The sequence below is a fragment of the Macaca fascicularis genome, chromosome 20 (genome assembly GCF_037993035.2).
Source record: "Macaca fascicularis isolate 582-1 chromosome 20, T2T-MFA8v1.1".
Classification (NCBI taxonomy): Eukaryota; Metazoa; Chordata; class Mammalia; order Primates; family Cercopithecidae; genus Macaca; species Macaca fascicularis.
In genome coordinates this window covers 24,012,821-24,030,607 of record NC_088394.1, presented here as the reverse complement: position 1 = coordinate 24,030,607, position 17,787 = coordinate 24,012,821, and the positions used below count along the sequence as shown (strand labels likewise).

The following is a 17,787-nucleotide window of genomic DNA, read 5'->3' as shown; positions in this document are numbered from 1 at the left end:
TTCAGGATGAAAAAGGAAGGTCGGAGCACTCTTCTTGCATGTGATGATTTTCAAGTATCTTTAACTCAAAATAATCCTATGCCTAAGGGGCATATTTTGGGATGGCATATTCTGCCCCCTTTATCAAGTATGACTGCAACAGAGGTAAAGAAACATAATTCAGGCTGAGGAGTCACGGAAAGCTCTGGCTAGGGAATGGCACTGGAGCTGTACCTTGATGAGTTAATAAGTTTCCTACAGCCAGGACCTGGATGGGCCAAGACACTGTTGAAAGGGCCTGGTTCCCATCTTTACGGGTGTGTCACATAGCCTCGTGAATCTTGAAGACAAAGAACGTGAGGCTGTGACTGGGAATGCCAGAGCCTTCAAGGTCCTCACACATCCTGCTGAGGTGTCTGGGACTTATTTTCTGGCTGGTGGGGAGTCATTCATTAAGGTTCCTAAGCAGAAGAATGTCTTGATTAAGTTGCACTTAGATAACTTTATTGGCATTGTGAAATACAGATTGAATAGAGGAGGGGTCGGGGGATCCGCTAGAAAGCTTCTGGGAAATTGCCACTCTGTTGGTGGCATTGTGATGATCTCATTTAGTAATCAGAAGTAACCTTTTGAATAGAAGACGTAAGGGAGAAATTGATTAGAAATATATAGCAAATCGAGGTTGAATCATTGACATTTGTACTGTCGTCCTTGTGTTTGCAGATGAGGACACGGACTCTTAGAAGGAACAAGTAATTTGCTTAAGGTCACACACAGGGAACTGGTGTGCCCAGGTTCTGGGTACAGAGCCTGTGTCCTTATTAACCCTTATTAGCTTTCCAGTACTCTTCTAAAAGAAAAGTGGGAAAGGATGTGAGAGGACAGTGCCACGCTAATCCGGCAGGGTTCTAAGGCACACAGACTGATCAGACTCTGTGTGGGAGGAAGGCTGGGAAGGATCATTTACAGGCAGAGCGTCAATTTTAAACTGGAATTTGAAAGGAGCGAGAAGTTTTACTTGGTCGGAAAGTGGGTGAAAATGTTCTGGTGGGAAGAGAGGTCAGAGTGATAGAGGAGACGTTTGAGGCAGTCAGACCTGGGATCGAGCTTGGGAACCCAGTGTCCTCATGTAGGCCTCATAATAGGTTGTTGTAAAAATTAAGCAAGATGAAGAACCTGCAGCCTGGTAGGTGGCCAGAAAGTGTCAGGCCTTTTGCAAGTGGTTTGCTTTTGTGGTGTTCTGACTCCCAACTGAAACAGGAGCTTGACAGCAGTGATAATAACTCTTACTTATTTTTTTCTTCTTTCTTTCTTATTCTTTTTTTTTTTTTTTGAGACAAGGTCTCGCTCTGTTCTCCAGGCTGGAGTGCGGTGGCGTGATCGTGGCTCACCGCAGCCTCAGCCTCCTGGGCTCAGGCGATCCTCCCACCTTAGCCTCTCCAGTAGCTGGGAGTACAGATGTGCACCACCACACCTGGCCAATTTTTGCAGAGACGGGGTTTCACTATGTTGCCCAGGCTGGTCTTGAACTCCTGGCCTAACTGCCTCAGCCTCCCAAAGTACTGGGATTACAGGTGTGAGCCACTGCATCTGGCCTACTTATTTTCTTCTTTTTGAGCCTTGGCATCAGACACTGTTAACATCTGAACACTCATCTTGAGACTAGTCCACATATATGGCGACCTTAAGCGTGAGTGGGAGGCTCAGGTTTCAACATAATAAAAGGCACGCTGTACCAATGCATGTTCTTGGTGACATCATAAGCAAGATTGCTTTTTAGTGATCTTTAGTCTTAGAACATAGCTACCACCCATGTGTGATGCTGTTCCAGTGGGAAAGTGCAACCCTCGTTCCAGACCAGTTCCAGACCGGTTTAAAACCGGCATTTGACACAGCATTGGTGACTGACTGGTTTCACTGCCCCACCAGGGTCTGTGTGTAGCGGACACTGTGGTTGTTGTCACAGTGCAGATGAAGGAGCAGCCAAGCCAGAGTCATTTTTTCCTGGGTGATCACAGCCACGTTCATAGACCAGGACCATGTGAATTTGATCTTTTTTTTTTTGAGATGGAGTTTCACTCTGTCACCAGGCTGGAGTACAGTGGCGTGATCTCAGCTCACTGCAACCTCCACCTTCCGGATTCAAGTGATTCTCCTGCCTCAGCCTCCCGAGTAGCTGGGACTACAGGCATGCACCACCACACCCGGCTAATTTTTGTGTTTTTAGTAGAGATGGGGTTTCACCATGTTGGCCAGGATGGTCTCGATCTCTTGACCTTGTGATCCGCCTGCCTCAGCCTCCCAAAGTGCTGGGATTACAGGTGTGAACCACCGCGCCCAGCCAGTGAATTTGATTTGTGCATCTTTTAAATATTTTATCCTTTAAAAATAATTGAATTGCCCTGACACAACCAGCAGAAATTAGATGCTGCCTATGGGAAGTATTTTAATTTTGTGAACTTCTTTGCAGAACACTTGCTGAAATGGCAGCAGCCACATCCGTCCATGTGGTTGCAGTGATTGAACCCATCATTCAGCACGCCGACTGGTTCTTCCCTGAAGGTAATTGTCATTTCAGTTTCATTGACTGCCAAAGCAATGTGATAATCGTACAAAAAAGTCTTCTTAAAGAAGAAAATACATCTGTGATCCTTCTTCATGATTATATAATTGGTCTCACATTTTTCACGTTTCTTTCCAGCCTTTGTTCATTACATTTGTATTTTGACATAATGGTAATCATATTGTATTGTCTTTCACTCAGTTTCACTAAAACATAGCCAGTCAGTGTACGTTGAATACCCACTAGGTGCCATATGTTTGCTGGTGAAGCATGCTGCCTTCCCTGGGGGAGCTCCGGCCACTGGAGAAGACAGCCACGTGAACAGATAAATTCTAACACATGGTAAATTAGAAGATAGGTGGATAGAGAAAGATTTGACAAACTCAGGTGCTGGGAAAAGGGAGCCAGGGATTGGTTTTTAGAAGAGGTGATGCTGAATATGCAGGCGGTTTTCACTTGGAAGAGGGCTTTTTGTTTCTCTTGCTAGATTATGGATTTGCCCATAGGTAGGAGATAAAGCAGAAAAGGTTGATCAGGGCCAGTTAGTGAAGGCCTGAGTTCACTGTGTCAGGAAATTAGTATTTCATCCTGTTGGCAATAGATTTTCTTTTTTTTTTTTTTTTTTTTTGAGACGGAGTCTCGCTGTGTCACCCAGGCTGGAGTGCAGTGGCCCGATCTCGGCTCACTGCAAGCTCCGCCTCCCGGGTTTACGCCATTCTCCTGCCTCAGCCTCCGAGTAGCTGGGACTACAGGCGCCCGCCACCACGCCTGGCTAGTTTTTTGTATTTTTAGTAGAGACGGGGTTTCACCATGTTAGCCAGGATGGTCTCGATCTCCTGACTTCGTGATCCACCCGCCTCGGCCTCCCAAAGTACTGGGATTACAGGCTTGAGCCACCGCGCCCGGCCTGGCAATAGATGTTCAAACTAGGTTTGTTGCAGTCCTGAGATCCACAGAGGTTCCCATGGCCCCCTTTGGGGATGCTGGCCAGGCAAGTGTTAGAACTCTGGATCCCCCACACCTACTTCCCCCAGAGCAGCCCTGCTGCCATGTCCCGTGGGGTGCAAGCCCCACGATACCCGTCTTTTCTTCACCACTGTTTTGTCACCATCAAGAGTCACGCCTCATTCTTGTATGTTGCCCCTGGAAGATGGGATGGATGAATGAAGGCTAGCATTCTGCTCAAGATTTCCTTTGAGGAAATGAGTCTTGCAAAAACTGCTAGAGGCAGTATAAACTTGATGTTGCCTTTTTTTTTTTTTCCCAAGATTTAATAGAGTGAAAACAGAGCTCCCATACAAAGGGAGGAGACCCAAAGAGGATAGCCGTTGCTGGCTCGAATGCCAGTAATGTTCATATCCTCATCATTGTCCCTCCCACTGTGCTCTCAGGCAATAGATGATTGGCTATTTCTTTACCTCCTGTTTTTGCTTAATTAGCAAATTTTAGTGAGCTCTCTTTACTACCTGATTGGTCGGGTGTGAGCTAAGTTACAAGCCCCATGTTTAAAGGTAGATGCGGTCACCTTCCCAGCTAGGCTTAGGGATTCTTAGTCGGCCTAGGAAATCCAGCTAGTCCTCTCTCAGTCCCCCCTCTCAACAGGAAAACCCAAGTGCTGTTGGGGAGGTTGGCTGACGACCGCTCTAACTGCTTTCTGCTGCATTGGGGCATAGTAGGAGGTTGTGCAGTTGAGATTTCCTCGGGAGGGGTGCCTTCAATGTCATTAACTTTATGTTGCCTTATATTTCTATTTTATATCAAAGTATAAATTTTTTTTTTTTTTTTTTTTTTGAGACGGAGTCTCACTCTGTCACCCAGGCTGGGGTGCAGTGGCAAGATCTCGGCCCACTGCAACCTCTGCCTCCCAAGTTCAAGCAGTTCTTCTGCCTCAGCCTCCTGAATAGCTGGGTTTACAGGCATACATCACCACACCCAGCTAATTTTTTGTATTTTTAGTAGAGATGGGGTTTCACTTTCTTGGCCAGGCTGGTCTTGAACTCCTGACCTCAAGTGATCCGCCTGCCTCAGCCTCCCAAAGTGCTGGGATTGCAGTCATGAGCCGCCATGCCCAGCTAAATATCTCTTTGAATGATTTAAATAAGTGATCTGTGTTCATCATCCTCTTCTGCATTCTAGATTTGTATTTTTTTTTCCACAAAGGAGAAAGCACAAAAGTTGTGTAACTTATATTCTGACCCATACTTCTTCCCCTGTCTTGTCCTCTTTTGTTACTTCCCACTGGTTTGATGGACCATTCTTGCCACATGAGTGCCTGGAGCTTCCATTTTGAAATAGTGGGGACTGTGGACTGAAGAATGAGGTCCCCGTTCCAATGAGGGGTGTCCTAGAGCTCCCTCGCCTGCTGTGCTCCGTGTCTCATACACTTGTTTATTTTTCCTCTTGCAGAGGTGGAATTTAATGTATCGGAAGCATTTGTACCTCTCACCACCCCGAATTCTAATCACTCTTCCCACACTGGAAACGACTCTGACTCGGGGACCCTGGAGAGGAAGCGGCCTGCTAGCATGGCGGTGATGGAAGGAGACCTGATGAAGAAGGAAAGGTATGATTCGACCATTCACTTCCAAACCAGCAGTAAATATATTGTTAGACCCATGGTATCTGGTATCGCTCAATGGACTTGGGATTTGAGAGTGGTCCCCATCCACCTGTGGCTGATGGCATCCAGATAGTTTCTGTAATTCTGCTGTAGGTCATTCCAAGCACTGATCTCCCCATAAAGTCAGTGTGTAAAGCTTGTCAGTTAACCTTTCTTCCACGTGTATTCCAGCTTAACTTGGTGGTGTACTTGGTAAACCCTGCAGTGGGACAGCATCATACACATGTTAAAATTGACCTAAATGTCCTTGAGTGGGGGGAAAGAGAAAGGAAAGTCAGTTTGATAGTGTGGACTTTTGTCCAGAATTGAGTGTGAGAACACCCACCTGGCACAGTGAGTTGAGTGATTTGGTATTTAAGGAGACATATTTCTGGTGTAATAATGGCCCCACAATGGAAGCCAACCACTGAATTTGATGTTCAGTGGGGAAAACCTCAGTATTTGCCACTTCTAGAAGAAAAAAAAATGGCAGTATTGAACTTAGTGAGAAGCAGTGTGTCTCTATATACTCTTTTCTATGGGCAATTCATGGGATTTTCAAGGGTAATTAAAACTATTTGTGATTTGTACCTTTAGATGCCAACCTGTCCCATGTGTGTGATGAAATGCCACTGTACTCACTAGGAATGCTAACAGTTAAGAGGCCTGTTGGAAGTAATATGTTTGTCTTGGTATATGAAACAATATTACTAGAAATAGTTTTACATTAAAACAAAGTAACAAACTCTTATTTTAATTGCTCAATCTTATAGTGAGGTGTGCTGTTTATTTGTTTCTTGTTCTTGGTTTTGCGCTTTTTACCCCTAGCAAAGGAGAATGCATTATTCTGTCCGTATTCTGTCCGTCCAAAATCCACATTTATTCTGTGTGACATATTACCTCTCTGAACCCTCGTTCATACATTCAGTAGTATTTCCTGATGACAAACTCTACCCGTAACAAAATTAGCTTTCATATATTTTAAGTTACAGAAAACAGTGCATGAGTCTAGTTAGCACATGGCAGACAATTCTCAGTTACCTGCCTTGTGTATTCTCCCTGCCAGCTGAGCCAGTAAGCACAAGCTCAGGAAGCCAGGTATCTTTTTACTTTCTGAACTGAAAGAAAAAGTTGCTAAGTTCATAGATCAGTGGGCTTAAGTGAAAAGTCAGCCTTCCTTCCACCCTATCCTCCAGCCGCATCCAGCCACCATTCCCTTCCTCAAAGCAACAGTTTTTTCCAGTCTTTTTGTTTTTTGTTTTTTTGAGACAGGGTTATGTGCCCAGGCTGGAGTGCAGTGGTATGAACATGGCTCACAGCAGCCTTGACCTCCTGGGCTTAAGCAGCTCTCCCACCTCAGCCACTTAACAGGCACACACCACCTCACCTAGCTGATTTTCTAAAAAAAGTTTTTTGTAGAGACAGGGCCTCACAATGTTTCCCAGGCTGGTCTTGAATTTCCAAGCTAAAGCGATCCTCCCGCCTTGTCCTCCCAAAGTGCTAGGATTACAGATGTGAGCCCCCGCGCCCAGCTTTTCCAGCCTTCTGTGTCTTTCAGATGTAGGGTTTGCATATGCACATAGGGTTGTTTCTACATCTCATCTCAGTTAAGAGGCAGTGTGGTGTGATAACCTTATACTACCATTGGTAGGCCTTCTGGACTTGACTTCTGTTTCATTCCCCAAAAACAGATTTGAGATGGGAACTAGGAAGTATGGAAATGGGCCAGACGTGGTGACTTATGCCTGTAATCTCAGCACTTTGAGAGACCAAGGCAGGAGGATTACTTGAGGCCAGGAGTTTGAGAGCCTGGGCAATGTAGTGAGACCCCGTCTCTAAAAAAAAATTTTTTTTTTTTTTTGGCTGGGTGCGGTGGCTCACGCCTGTAATCCCAGCACTTTGGGAGGCCGAGGCGGGCAGATCACAAGGTGAGGAGATCGAGACCATGCTGGCTAATACAGTGAAACCCCATCTCTACTAAAAAATACAAAAAATTAGCCGGATGTGGTGGTGGGCGCCTGTAGTCCCAGCTACTCGGGAGACTGAGGCAGGAGAATGGCATGAACCCGGGAGGCGGAGCTTGCAGTGAGCCGAGATCGCGCCACTGCACTCCAACCCGGGTGACAGAGCAAGACTCCGTTTCAAAAAAAAAAAAAAAATTTTTTTTAATATCCCAGTATGGTGATGTGTGCCAGTAGTCCAAGCTGCTCCAGAGGCTGAGGCTGGAGGATAGTTTGAGCCCAGGAGTTTGACACTGTAGTGAGCTATGATTGCTCCGCTGGAGTGCTAAGCACTCCAGCCTGGGTGGTGGAGTGAGACCTCGTGTCTAAAGGGGGGGAAAAAAAAAGCAGAGGAAGTATGGGGATAAACACAGTAATATGGTGTCATTCAAGATGAGGCCTGCCTGTTTGCTTCTAGCTGCTCACACCCAAATTGATCAAAGACTTTGAACAGTACCAGGGTCATTGGCTTTGCTCGGGCTCAAAGCCAAGTAGAGTTGCTTGCCTTGGTATCGGGGGTGGCCATTAGTCTGGTTCTTGCCGCTTCATGCATGCTGGGCAACTTGGGTGGCTGTCCACATGTGTGGTTTTAACTCATGTGGACCGATGGGCTTCTGTCTCAGTAGTCTGCTCGCATGGTGTGTTGACTGTTTCTTCTCTCTGTGTAGCTTTGGTGTGAAGCTTATGGACTTCCAGGCCCACCGGCGGGGTGGCACTCTAAATAGAAAGCACATATCCCCTGCTTTCCAGCCGCCACTCCCACCTACAGATGGCAGCACCGTGGCGCCCGCTGGCCCAGAGCCCCCTCCCCAGAGCTCTAGGGCTGAAAGCAGCTCTGGGGGTGGGACTGTCCCCTCCTCTGCAGGCATACTGGAGCAGGGGCCGAGCCCAGGTGACGGCAGGTAAGGAGGCCGACTTCTGCTGGCAGTGGAGGCTGGACGCCCCAACCTACTTGCAGGTGGTGGCCTTTGGGCACGGCATCCACGGCCCAAAGAACTGCTCCAGCATGGAGTGAACAGATTTGCTTTCACTCCTCTGGTTGGCAAAAGACAGAAAAAAAGACTATGAATGGCTCGCTTCTTTTTATGTTTTCCAAAGAAAGCAACATTGGTTTGCATTCTTTGCCACACTGCTTTGGTGCTGGAAACCGGAAGGCAGTGGGTGTCTCATAGTGTGTTAAGCCTCTGTCACCTGTTTGATGGACACTGTCAACATTTATGTACTATCTGTTCGTTGTCACCCAGTGTGCTAACCAGGAAGCATTTGAATGTGGCAAGTTAGTTAAATTTTAGTATTCCTAGTATTTATTCACTCATTCATTCATTGATTCAGTCAGACAGATTGACCAAGTCACTGATATGTGCTGGCCACTGTGCTGGGCACATGAGGTGACTAAGACTTCACACCCCCAGATTTCAGTCTTGTAGGGCAGTTGATCCATGAGTCCAAGGTGGAAAATAAGATGGTAGCTTTTCTTTTTTCTTTTCTTTCTTTTTTTTTTTTTTTTTCCTGAGACTGCGTCTTGCTCTGTTGCCCAGGCTGGAGTTCAATGGCATGATCGTAGCTCACTGCACCCTCCGCCTCCTAGGCCCAAGCAATCCTCCTACATAAGCCTGCCAAGTAGCTGGGATTACAGGTGCTTGTCACCATGCCCAGCTAATTTTTTTTATTTTTTTGTAAAGATGGGGTAAACATAGATGCCCTAGGTTACCCAGGCTGATCTCGAACTCCTGGCCTCAAGTGATCTTCCTGCCTCAGCCTTCGAAAATAGTGGAATTACAGGCGTGAGCCACCATGCCTGCCTGGTAGATTTTCTTAAAAGTCTCTTTTAGTTGCTTAACCTTTGGATTAGCCACCTGGAGTGGGCTGCAAATGGATAGCAACTTTTAAGAAAAGGCACCTTGAACCTGAGTTTTTTTTTGTTTTTGTTTTTTGAGACAGAGTCCCACTCTGTCGCCTAGGCTGGAGTGCAACCAGATCTTGGGTCACTGCAACCTCCCCTCCTGGGTTCACGTGATTCTCTTATCTCAGCCTCCCAAGTAGCTGGGATTACAGGCACACACCACCATGCCCAGCTAATTTTTTTGTATTTTTAGTAGAGACAGGGTTTCACCATGTTGGTCAGGCTGGTCTCAAACTCCTGACCTCAGGTGATCCACCTGCCTCAGCCTCCCAAAATGCTGGGATTACAGGTGTGAGCCACTGCACCCGGCCAGAACTTGAGATTTTTATTTAATTGACATTAATTCAGTTCTCCACACTGATCCAGGCAGATAACCACCAGAGGCTACTTCAGGTGGCATCCCTTGTGGTTTGGAACTGACCGCTGCTCAGCTCTGCACACGTGCGCCAAAATTTCTGTTGTCATGTGTTCTGCACTGGCCACCCACAACACACCGAATGATCACACACGAAGTAAAATAAATGTACACAGAACAAGGACAGGCCGTTTATCCACACATTTATTTCCCACGCAGAGTGATGAATTCGCCTTGGAAGAACTCCTTTCTCATCGTCCTTGGGATGAGCAAGGGAGAGCCTCGTTGTGTGTGAAGCTGCTCATGAGATAGGAATCTTGTTTCACCATTTAAACTGAATGCTGAATGCTTTGTGCATTCCTGAATTCCATTTTCCTCACCTTGGGAAAGTTTACTATGGCATTAAAAAAAATTAAGGCTTCAGACTTCATAGGGCTTCCCATGCACGTCATAGGCTCCACGTTAGCTTGTCAATAATTGTACCCCATGTGTATACTTGTTTTGGTTTAAATTGTTTTGTTTGAAGGGAAAAAGTCTAAGCGAATTCACTTATTTTCTTTTTCTTGTTTTTGTTTTTTATTTTTATTTATTTATTTTTTTGAGACAAAGTCTCACTCTGTTGCCCAGGCTGGAAAGCAGTAGTGCAGTCTTGGCTCACTGCAACCTCCGCCTCCTGGGTTCAAATGATTCTCCTGCCTCAGCCTCCGGAGTAGCTGGAATTACAGGCATGCACCACAATGCCCGGCTAATTTTTGTGTTTTCAGTAGAGATGGGGTTTCACCATGTTTGCCAGGCTGGTCGCGATCTCCTGACCTCAAGTGATCCACCCGCCTTGGCCTCCCAAAGTGCTGGGATTACAGGCGTGAGCTGCTGCCCCGGCCTGTTTTTTGTCTTGTTTTATTTTTCAGACAGGGTCTTGCTCTGTCACCCACACTGGAGGGCAGTGGCGTGATCATGGCTCACTACAGCCTTTTAATCTCCCAGGCTCAAGCAACGTTCCCACCTCAGCCTCCCAGCTGGGACTATACTCGTGCACCCCCATGCCCTGCTAATTTTTAAAATTTTTTGTCGTAACAAGGTCTTACTGTGTTGCCCAGGCTGGTCTTGAATCCTGGTCTCAAGCAATCCTCCGTCCTCCGCCTGCCAAAGTGCTGGGATTACAGGCATGAGCCACCACGCCCAGCCAATTTACATATTTTCATTTCCTTGTGACATTCAATTTGTTTAATCAAGGCTAAATGTATTGTTTAAGACAATAATTAGTCTTAACGCAGAAGGACAAATGGAATGTCAGTCATTTTGCTTTTTTTTTTTTGAGACAGGATCTCGCTCTGTCCCCTGGGCTGGAGTGCAGTGGCATGATCTTGACTCACGGCAACCTCCACCTCCTGGATTCAAGTGATTCTCCCACCTCAGCCTCTAGAGTAGCTGGGACTACAGGCGTGAGCCACCACACCTGGCTAATATTTGCATTTTTGGTAGAGACGGGGTTTCACCATGTTGGCCAGGCTGGTCTCGAACTCCTGACCTCAAGTGATCCACCCGCCTCAGCCTCCCAAAGTGCTGGCATTATAGGCATGAGTCACTGTGCCCGGCCTGCTCTTTGTTTTTTTATACTGTATTCTGTAGGTATTTTAATGTACATTACACTAATGTTATTCACTCTTTGGTGACCTTGACAAAATGGAGCTTTAATGTTTGGTATAAAAAGTTCTGGGCCAGGAAACAGGAAGCCTGAGTTCTGATCTCTATCCTGCTGCCACCAACTCTGGACTTCGAGTAGTCATTTAGCCTCTGAGTTCTCCTTCAGTTCAAGTTATTGATAATAATCAAGCCCTTTATCATTTAGAGTCTTATTTTACCGTGGCTTTTGCTTAGTTTTGTATAGTATATATGTCAACATCTAAAAGCCCTTTCATGATATTAATAGCACTGCCCAATTTAAGTCCAAACACAGTAGAGCTGAAAACTCTGCATTGGTTGCTTTGAAATGATCTCTCTCATGATACTGGAGTGGCAGAGTCGTTGGAGTCCAGTCTGTTGCAATGAATCTCATAAAATAAATAGTCCTATAGTCCCAGCTACTCAGGATGCTGAGGCAGGAGGATTGCTTGAGTCTGGAAATTTGAGACCAACCTGGGCAACATAGCAAGATCCCATCTCTTAAAAAAAAATGACACCAAGTATACATTAGCTCTTTATATGGCACCAAGTAAACACTAGCTTTATAAGCCCAGTGCGAGCTAGTTAGAATTTCAGATCCTTTTCCTTCCTGCCGAAGTGAAAACTCTGCTTGGAATCTTATGTTTTATGTGCAGTATGTTCAGATTTTCTAGCTGGGATTGTCTGACGTCTAACTGGACTTTTACTCCTTTTAGTCCTCCCAAACCTAAGGATCCTGCATCTGCAGCTGCGCCAGCACCAGGGAGAAACAACAGTCAGATAGCCTCTGGCCAAAACCAGGCCCAGGCAGCTGCCGGCTCCCACCAGCTCTCCCTGGGCCCACCTCACAGTGCTGCGGGGCCCAGCCCGCATACTCTGCGCCGAGGTAAGCAGCCACCCTCCTCCTTGCCCTCAGGGAAGGTTGTGCAGACCTCTGTAAGTTAGTGCGAGGATTCAGATGGTGAGGCTTGCGGCCAGATCTTTTCTATGTCTGTTGTAAAATGGCAAGCAGAAAATTCAGTCATTCAAGAGAAAAGTCATTAAAGAAAAAGGAAAAAATCGAGAACAGAAAAACAGACATTTAGCTTTTCCTTAGGCGTGACAAAGCTTAACAAACAAAAAGTCAGTTCGGCAGAAATGCTCCCAGTTTTCCTGGTGTCCCAAGCCCTCACTCTGTCTGGAGACCACCACGGCCTCTGTACTTCTCAGCTTTGTGAGTCTGGGAGCCACTGTTGCCTCAGAATTGGGCTGAGAGCTTTCTAGGTCCTGATGGACAGAATGTGAACTGCTCCCACCTGTCTCCCCTGCAGTCCTCCAACCAGCAGCCAGGGGAGTTGCTTTAAAACTCCAAGCAGATCATGTCATCTGTTGGTTAAACTCTTCAGTGGCTTCCATGCAAACTTCTCACCCCGGATTCTCTGTGCTCTGGTGGGGCCTACCTCTGAGCCCAGAGCTTACGCTCCCCCTCTCAACACACTCTGCTCTTGGTTCCTTGAATGAAGTAGGCTCATCCCTCCTTAGGGCTTCCAGAACATTCTGTCCCATATCTTCACATGGTTTCTTCTTAACATTCAGGTCTCACCTCAAAAATCACTTCTTCTGGCTGGGTATGGTGGCTCACACCTATAATCCCAGCACTTTGGGAGGCTGAGGCAGGAAGATCGCTTGAGGCCAGGAGTTGGAGACCAATCTGGTCAATATAGTGAGAGCCCACCTCTACAAAAAATGTTTTAAAAATTAACTGGGTGTGGTGACACACACCTATAGCCCCAGCTACTCAGGAGGCTGAGGCAGGAGGATCTCTTGAGCCCAGGAGGTCGAGCCTGCAGTAAGCTATGATTGCACCACCACACTCCAGCCTGGACAACAGAGTGAGACCCCATCTCTAAAATAAAAAAGAGAGGCCAGGTGCAGTGGCTCACACCAGTAATCCCAGCACTTTGGGAGGCCGGGGTGGGCAGATCGCTTGAGCCAGGAGTTCAAGACCAGCCTGACCAACATGTTGAAACCCCATCTCTACTAAAAATACAAAAATTAGCCGGGTGTGGTGCTGCGCGCCTGTGGTCCCAGCTGAAGAGGCTGAGGCAGGAGAATCGCTTGGACCTGGGAGGCAGAGGTTGCAGTGAGCCAAGACTGTGCCACTGTACCCCAGCCTGGTCAACAGAGCAAGACGCCGTCTCAAAAAAAAAATAGATGAAATTCACTGTGTCTGTCCATGAAAGCATGGTCTTTATAAAGCACGACACAAATGTTAGTGGAATTTCTACAAATTATAGGCAGGGAGGCAGATTCGGGTCCACTTCTTGGTTGCAGACCCCCACTTTATCCTTCTTAAGGCTGTCTCTCTGAGCCACCGTCATCTTATCAGGATCTCAGCTGATCCTTGAGGGAAGTTAGTCTTCTGTACCTAGATTCCAGGTGTGACTCTGGTTTTGGGTTACGAAGACTCTTTTCCTCATAGCCACATTCGGAGTCTTTCCTGCTTCCGGAAATCACAGCTCCCAGGCTTCTTCACAAGATGGGTTTGATTCTTTTTGCCTTACCCACCCCCTGTGCCTCTGAGGTGGTCTCAGACAAGGCCTCCCTTTCTCCCAGCCCCCTCCCTCGGACACTCTGCTCCCATGCTCCCGCTCCTCATCCTCTTCACACCCTTAAATGTCAGGAATGAACTTTTATTCAGTGTGAATTTGCAATTATTATTGCTTAGAACAGAAAACTAGGCTTTTTTTAAAAATGCTGATGGCATTCCGGAGTACAGCTAATGTAAGCTGGTTGGTGGTTTCTGAGTTCCAGGGTTGGAAGTTCCAGACCAGTGTAGCAGAGTACACTTTATTTTTTCTTTCTTTCTTCTTCCTTTCTTATGTTTTTTAGAGGCAGGGTCTTATTCTCTCACCCATGCTGGAATACAGTGGTGTGATAATAGCTCACTGCGACCTTCAGCCACTGGACTCAAGTGATCCTCCCACTTTGGCCTCTCAAAGTGCTGGTACTACAAGCACATGCCACCATGCCTGGCCGCTTTGTTTATTTGTTTGTAGAGTCAGGATCTCACTGTGTTGCCCAGGCTGGTCTTGAGTGATCTTCCTGCCTCAGCCAGTCAGAGTGCTGGGATTACAGGCATGAGCCACCGAAACTTTACCCTTTTTAATCCTGAATTCTGGGACCTGTAAACAGGCAGCCGAGGAATAGAGGAAGGACGACGAGGAAAAAGCATTCAGGGAGTCCACATGTCATGGGCAGGAGTCTCTGTTCTGCCGCTTACTAGCTGTGTGGCCTGTTACCAAACACTGGCCCTCTTCAAGCCTCAGTTTTCTTCTCTGTGAAAATGGCGATTACAGAGCTTGCCCTGCAATGAGCTTATGAGACTTGAATGAGATAATTTATATAAATTATAATGTGCATAATTTATGTAAAAGGCCTTACTTGGTACTGGTGATACGTGAACAGTGATACATGTTCATTTCTTTCCTTCATTTCCTTCTCTTTTTTCTTGGGGAACCAGTGGGATCTTAGCAGAGTTTGAAAAAGGCTAAAGTCTCTCCTTTCCCCTACCCCTCCCAGCCCGAAACCAGAGCCCCAGATCTGTCGTTTTCCTCCTGCCCTCCTCAGTACCAGGTTCCCCTCCCTGATCTCAGCTGGTGTAGGGAGGAGAGTGATGTGATTCAGCTCTCTTTAGAGAAATAATTCTAAGGCAACTCTTCCACATTTATTCATGCTTTTGTCCAGGACATATCTGTTAACTCCAGTGCTTCCGGAATTGGTAGAAGTTCTGTTATTAAGACCAGTCAAACCAATCAAGCTCTCGAGGAGAAGGTGGCGTGGGGTCAGGGGTCATGTTACGTCGGGTGAAGCAGTCCTGCTTGGTGGTCCCTCCTGGCTGTTCTTGCCTTTTTCTGTGTCTTCCCATGGGGACCTAACGAGGAGGCTGCTAAGCGGGCTGAGGGCAGCACTTCCGTGTTATTCGGGTGGCCTCTGTTAACAGTTTTCTTCTTGTTGAATTTTCAGAACGACAGACCTTTGAAGCCCTTTCAAACGTGCAGAATGTACTTAATTTTTAAAATAAACTTGTTAGTTTGGAGTAATTTTGAATAGAAAAGTTGCAAAGATAATGCTGAGAGTTCCTGTATACCCCTTACTCAGTTTCCCCTGTTGTTAATGTGTTACATGACCATGGTACCTTTACCCCAGCTCAGAAATCAACATTGGGCCAGTCCTACCACCCCACCCCCGCCTTTTTTTTTTTTTTTTTTTAAATGGTCTCGCTCTGTTGCCCAGGCTGGAGTTCAGTGGTGTGATTACAGCTCCCTGCAGCCTTGGACTTCCCGGCTCACGTGATCCTCCCACCTCAGCCTCATGAGTAGCTGGGATTACAGGCGCACACCACCACTCCCAGCTAATTTTTAAATTTTTTGTAGAGATGGAGTTTTGCCGCGTTGCCCAGGCTGGCCTTGAACTCCTGCGCTAAAGTGATCTGCCTGCTTTGGCCTCCCAAAGTGCTGAGATTACGGGCGTGAGCCACTGCACCTCGCGGTTCATTACCATTAACTAGACTCCACATTTTATTCAGATTTCCCTAGTTTTTCCATTCATGTCCATTTTCTGTCCCAGGATCTCATCCAGGAGCCCACATTGCATGTAGTCATCGTATCTTCTTAGTCTCCTTCGGTCTGTGACACGTTCTTCCTCTTTCTGTGCTTTTCTATGGCCTTGACGGTTTTGGAGAGTACTGGTCAGGCCTTTTGAAGAAAGGCCTTCAATTTGTGTTTGTCAGATGTTCTTCTGATGGTTAGACTAGGGTTATGGGTTCTGGGGAGGAAGACACAGTGTGGTGCCCTCCTGACCACCTCTCATCAGAGGCACGTGGTGCTGTGGTTTATTACTGGCGGGGTTAAATTTGGGCTCTTGGCCACGGTGGTGGTGGTGGTTGCTGCCTCACTGTTCCTACTGAAAGGTGTTTTTCTCTCTTTGTGCAGCCGTTAAGAAACCCGCTCCAGCACCCCCGAAACCAGGCAACCCACCTCCTGGCCACCCCGGGGGCCAGAGTTCTTCAGGAACATCTCAGCATCCACCCAGTCTGTCACCAAAGCCACCCACCCGAAGCCCCTCTCCTCCCACTCAGCACACGGGCCAGCCTCCAGGCCAGCCCTCCGCCCCCTCCCAGCTTTCAGCACCCCGGAGGTACTCCAGCAGCCTGTCTCCAATCCAAGCTCCCAATCACCCGCCACCACAGCCCCCTACGCAGGCCACGCCGCTGATGCACACCAAGCCCAATAGCCAGGGCCCTCCCAACCCCATGGCATTGCCCAGTGAGCATGGACTTGAGCAGCCATCTCACACCCCTCCCCAAACTCCAACGCCCCCCAGTACTCCGCCTCTAGGGAAACAGAACCCCAGCCTGCCAGCTCCTCAGACCCTGGCGGGGGGTAACCTTGAGACTGCACAGCCACATGCTGGAACCTTACCGAGACCGAGACCAGTACCAAAGCCAAGGAACCGGCCCAGCGTGCCCCCACCCCCCCATCCTCCTGGTGTCCACTCAGCTGGGGACAGCAGCCTCACCAACGCAGCACCGACAGCTTCCAAGATAGTAACGGGTAAGTAGGACATCAATGTCCATGTTTCCCTGTCTGCTCTACATTGCTTTTGTACTACTCCATTTTATTTAAGCTTTGATTTATACCAGGCGTCAGCAAACTGCACCTGCAAGCCAAACCTGTCCTGCAGCCAATTTTTGTCATTAAAGTTTTATTGGAACACAGCTACAGCCATTTGTTAACATATTGTCTGTGCCTGCATTGGTGCTAAAACAGCGGAGTTGGATCGTCGTGACCAGAGATCATATGGCCCACAAAGTTGGAAACATTTACTACCTGGTCCTTTAAGTTTGCCAACCCCTGACTTACAGTTGCTTGTGTGTTTAAGACCTACGTACGTTTACATTTTTCTAAACATAATGCGTTTTAATCCAGGTGGAAGGTATTTTACAACACGAGCATGAACTTTCTTAGTGAATTCCTCATTAAAATGCTTAAACAGTACTTCTAAGTACTTCTAAGAGTAAAAATGTTCATATTAAGTACAGAATTTCAGGTATAACTTTAAAAAACATGATTTATGCCAAATCGAATGCTCCAAAAGGGAGATCTCAGGGTACAGTCATATCAGAGTGCTGGCCTCTAATGGCTTGGGAGGGAAGAGTGAAGAGTTTCCTATAGACCCAGTGGGAACCTGTTTTGAAGTGGTGGTGATTGTACAGGTTTTAGTGGACTACCTAATGGCATATTTTTAATAGTCTAGAACATGAACATTTGATTTAAGATTTCAAAAATGTATCCATCCCAAATGCTCTAATTTATTATTTTATTTAAGGATGGATATGGGGTTTTCTACTGTGTTTTAAAAAATGGTAATTAGGGGCCTCAAATAATTTCTTACAGCAGCCCAGTTTAAATTGTTCTAAGTGGAGGCACTTTTGGAAAAGAAGCTGAAGTATACCTCTGGGCTTTCCAACCATATTGAGTGACTTTGCAGCTAAAAATGTGCCGAAGGTTTCCATTAATCCAAAGGGTGACGGTTAACTGATTCTAACAATATCTTTTAATAACTTTTTTCAGGAATTTAATACATAATTTGCACATGTTAAAAATGGTTAATAACTTTTTTTCTGATGACATCAGAGCTTTTACTTTGAAAACAACACAGCCATGTTGGTTTGTTTGTTTGTTT

The 17,787-nt window shown here is 46.7% G+C and overlaps 1 protein-coding gene across 35 annotated transcripts in view; it reads left to right on the top strand.

The window, feature by feature from the left end:
- Positions 1–17,787, top strand: part of ARHGAP17 (Rho GTPase activating protein 17) — a 118,416-nt gene that overhangs the window by 69,505 nt on the left and 31,124 nt on the right. For 16 of the 35 annotated variants that reach the window (XR_012429470.1, XR_006694783.3, XR_012429469.1 and 13 more), the window contains 5 exons: positions 2,450–2,541; positions 4,949–5,105; positions 7,810–8,043; positions 11,778–11,947; positions 16,035–16,655. Coding sequence is in view for 25 of the 35 variants with exons in the window: in XM_074028217.1 (XP_073884318.1) it covers positions 2,450–2,541; positions 4,949–5,105; positions 7,810–8,043; positions 11,778–11,947; positions 16,035–16,655 (1,274 nt within the window). In the remaining 10 variants the exon portion in view is untranslated. The remainder of the gene's footprint in view (positions 1–2,449; positions 2,542–4,948; positions 5,106–7,809; positions 8,044–11,777; positions 11,948–16,034; positions 16,656–17,787) is intronic. The other 19 variants (XR_012429471.1, XR_012429468.1, XM_074028221.1 and 16 more) reach the window with 2 other exon arrangements.